Raw genomic sequence first — 3,973 nt, forward strand, 5'->3', positions numbered from 1 at the left:
CATAAACACACCATGGAAAAGTAGCTAAATGGTATGAAATGCGACATCAAACTAGTTGTCAGTTCAATGTGCCTAAAATGGCGGTACGGTTTGCGCGATTGTAGAAATACGGCATATACGCATTTATGTATCGATCCCAGATGTGACGCGCCATGCAGTTTTACTTTATTTTCACTTTAAGACTTAGAAAAAATTACAATTTTGGTTTGTATCATATTTGACTCGGTATGCAGTAAAGGGTTAAAATGTTATGATAATAAACAAGGGTAACTTTATATGTATGCCTATTTACATAATTGCCCGTCTCATTTAGTGAAAATGGACTCAATAACGAGTAAAAATTGTATTCGGCGTTAGTAATTTCCGAGCATGACAGTTTGATTGCCATGGAACTCTTCCCAATTCTTGAAATACTCAATTTGCGCTTAGCTTTAATAACGATAGATAACTTGTTGGACATGTAGTCCAACAAGCTATCGATTGTGCTAACAAGTGTACGGTTTTGATAGGTTGATGTTGATTTATTGTCACCTTGTAAAGCAGTGGTGACAATGGGAACCAAAAAATTCCGGAAGCAAACAGGCTGCATATGGAGATTCTACTAACAATGTCTCATCCGGCTCGATCCTCTCATTAGCTACAATATACCTTCCCATTGATTTTGACATTTTTACTGTTAATTTGTTGCTTGCGTATAACTGCTTTTGATCAGCGTCTCCTTAAAGTAAAATTTAGCTAAGTATGACATATAAAATTGAAAAAAAACCTATTTTTTAAAACAAGCAAAAATCTAACCCTTGTCGGTGATGACTTGGGTCACTGTTGAATGATGTTGATAATGTAGCCTATCTGCATTAAGTTGTTCAATTTTTTCCTGATTTCCTTCCAATAGTTTCTCTGTCAAGTCAAACGATACTTTAGATCTGCTTTCCTCACCTAAGGCTGCGTAACATTTGGCCATTCTCCAGAAGGCCTGAGCTTTGTAAGAGCCAGGCAAATTCTCTTTTAGAGCTTGTTGTACATCTACTATCGCATTAGAGTAACTGCCTAGTTTCAAAAGAGCTTCCGATCTACCCCATAAAGCCAGAGATAACGACACACCGGAGTCAAAAGACTTTTCTTGACCTAGAAGCAAATAAATCAATTAAAATTGAAACTACATGAGTAAACCATTTTTAGCAAAGCAAATTAAATTAATTAATACAACGTAATAGAATAATACATACAGAATGTCCCAACAATAGAGAAAAATAAGCTTACGCTGAACCGGTACCATTTCTTTCAAAATCCTCATCGTATTGATACTGCGTATGAAGGGCTCAATCGCCAAGTGACAATAAAAGAACGAACCAATCACAACAAATTCAAACGAACGAAGTGCAGTCATTAAAACAAATACAACAAAATCCATAAGGTATAAATGCAGTCACACATCGATATCTAGAGTTTGGCGTATTTAGTTCTTCCAAGTCACCCTCCAATCTCCTAAGTGGGCACGAGTTGAGTATGTATCCCATGGTTTGTCGGGTTTCCCCACAGTCACTTGATGTGGAATCTATCCATCCCCATTTGAAGTGCATGTCATCGCATCCGCCGTGTCCCGTCCTGAACCTGTGAGCACGCTCCAAGTCCTTTTAGAAAAATCCATACCCGAAAGCTGAACAGACAGATCCACGATGGTGTCCTGGTTCTTGAAGCTATGATGGTCATTAAAGTATTGATTTCACTCAGATCTTGACATCAATTGGGCCGTTTATGCGATTGTCTGACCACATTGGTGACTTCGACTTGAGTCTTAGGCGAGGGGATCCCGTTATATCCTGGTGAATAATAAGTTCACGATTGTTGCCAGCACAGATCCCTGGGGGAGCCCGTTTTTAATAGTTCTTGGGCGACTTGTATTAGCATCTATTTCCACCACAACTCTTCTGTTGCTCACCAAGGATTTTACGAGCTTGGTTATTTTACAACAAAGGATGACTTTCAGTGGTTTGTAGATCATCCCCTTTCTCCAAACAGTGTCATACGCAGACGACAGATCGATGAATGCGGTACAGCTCTTGCGAGCCTTCTGAAACCCCGTTTCGATATGGATACTTAGGGCCCACAGTTGGTTGCAGCAGTTTCTATCCGTTTTGAATCCGGCCTGTTCAATGTGGACTTTATAGCACATAGATAATAGAGCTACTAGGTCTGTAGCTGGTCTGTAGTATTCTCTGAGGGTTTTCTCGAGGGGAAGTATCGATTTTCTAAAGATGTTTAGAATCTCTGCCCTGTTCAACAAATCCAGGGGTTTTAAGAAATTCAGGGAAGCTTTTGTCAACGCTGGGGGCTTTACCGAGTCTCAGTCGAGATAAGGCAAAATTCACTTCCTCGAGACTCATCCTCGTCTTCATATTGTAAAAATATTTAACCCGCTTACTTATTATAAAAATATTTACAATTATACAGTGTGTAAGAAAAGTTGCAACTCAGAAAACAATTTCTGTTGAAAAGGAACATGCTGTATTTTATTTCATTTTAAAATTCCTATGTAGATATAAATTGTTGTTTTATAAAATATTAACGAGAATTGGATAGTTTTCAGTTGTTTGGCTTTAACTTTGAAAATTTGTATTTTCTTGGTGTTTGAAATTGGGCAGGAGACAGGACTAATACTATGTCAACATCTGATTTGCTAAATGTGTGTACTTTAAAATATAAGCGGCCATAATAATCAACCAAATTAACGTATTTTAAAGCTCATAAATGTTACTTTCAATAGCACCCCCGTATATTATCACTGTAATTTATTCAGGATAAAAAATCCCTAAATAATAAATAAGTTTAAATAATCTGCGTTTGTATTATTTAAGCGTCCGGGGATAATTATTAATTATGTTCAATGAATATCTGACAGCTGTTAGCATTCCTTTGGTATTTCATTGTTTAAATTGGTCACTTTCGTGATGACAACTACGAGTGACAGTATTTAAAATAAGAATTGAACATTTTTGGAATAGAAAACTTTACACAAACTCACCCTTATGGGGTTTCCATTTGGAAAAATTGATTTTGGGCGTTTTTCTCAACGTCATTTTGATGTATATTTTTTAACACTTTGTATTAATAGTTAGATATCAAAATTTTGTCGAAATTCCATTAAAGAAAGTTTTTTAGCAAGAAATGCGACTCAAATTAAGTAAAACATATTTCCTTATAAGAAAAGCAGGAATTATTCGAGTAGCTGCAATTGTCATTTTTTACATAAAATTTCAAATATATCAAAAACTGTTAGATTTAGATATAGAATATTGTACCGTGGATGGCCGGGTATCAAACTCTTTCTTCAGCTTCCAACTTTTATTCAACTCGGTATAACTTTAAATGCGGCACAGAAACAAACTAACTTCAAAATTACCGTCAACTTCACAAACAATAACAGTAACAAACGGAAAACTCGCTCTTCCGACTCGCGGAGTTTAACCTCTTCTGCACCCAGTAGCTGCTGTCACTTTTTTTTCTGTCGTTCTCGTCGCCGCTTATATAGTCTCCTACAGGTAACACAGACGGTTCTCGAAATATCCAGCCCAGGTGCGAAATTTCACGCTTATCAGTGTCATATTTGACAGTAAATGGAGCGCAAATGGGGCTTCCATTTACTGAAATACCATGAATTTCGATCCCCCATTTCAAAGGTGAGTACCCCAGGCCTATTCCGTTACAATATTATAAATAAAATATATTTAGAATTTGTAGTAGAATTAAAAAATGTAGTAACATATATAGTATAGTAGCATGTAGTAGTATGTATGTAGGTATAACCGGAAGTGCTGCCATCTTGAAAATATTTTAGTTCGCTTGTCCCCAATGATTTTGACACACGGTCTAATTTTGAAATATCCCCTAATTATAATTTGACAGATATCGATCGCGGCGTTCCCGGTGGGTCACCCTGTATAAAAGAATGCAGATGAATTTCCCAGTTACTGAT

The 3,973-nt window shown here is 36.8% G+C and overlaps 1 protein-coding gene across 2 annotated transcripts in view; it reads right to left on the reverse strand.

Annotated features, from left to right (window-relative positions):
- LOC109544718 (SET and MYND domain-containing protein 4) overlaps window positions 1-3,973 on the reverse strand; it is a 28,105-nt gene that overhangs the window by 17,469 nt on the left and 6,663 nt on the right. The window contains exons 3-4 of one of the 2 annotated variants that reach the window (XM_048663879.1): window positions 937-1,125; window positions 532-718 (exon numbers count right to left, since the gene is read on the reverse strand). In XM_048663879.1, coding sequence (XP_048519836.1) covers window positions 532-718; window positions 937-1,125 — 376 coding nt within the window. Of the gene's footprint in view, window positions 1-531; window positions 719-795; window positions 1,126-3,973 lie in introns of both variants that reach the window. The other variant, XM_048663878.1, reaches the window with a different exon arrangement.

The sequence above is a fragment of the Dendroctonus ponderosae genome, unplaced genomic scaffold, assembly GCF_020466585.1.
Source record: "Dendroctonus ponderosae isolate FM_Combo_2020 unplaced genomic scaffold, Dpon_F_20191213v2 Dpon_F_20191213_2, whole genome shotgun sequence".
Taxonomy (NCBI): Eukaryota; Metazoa; Arthropoda; class Insecta; order Coleoptera; family Curculionidae; genus Dendroctonus; species Dendroctonus ponderosae.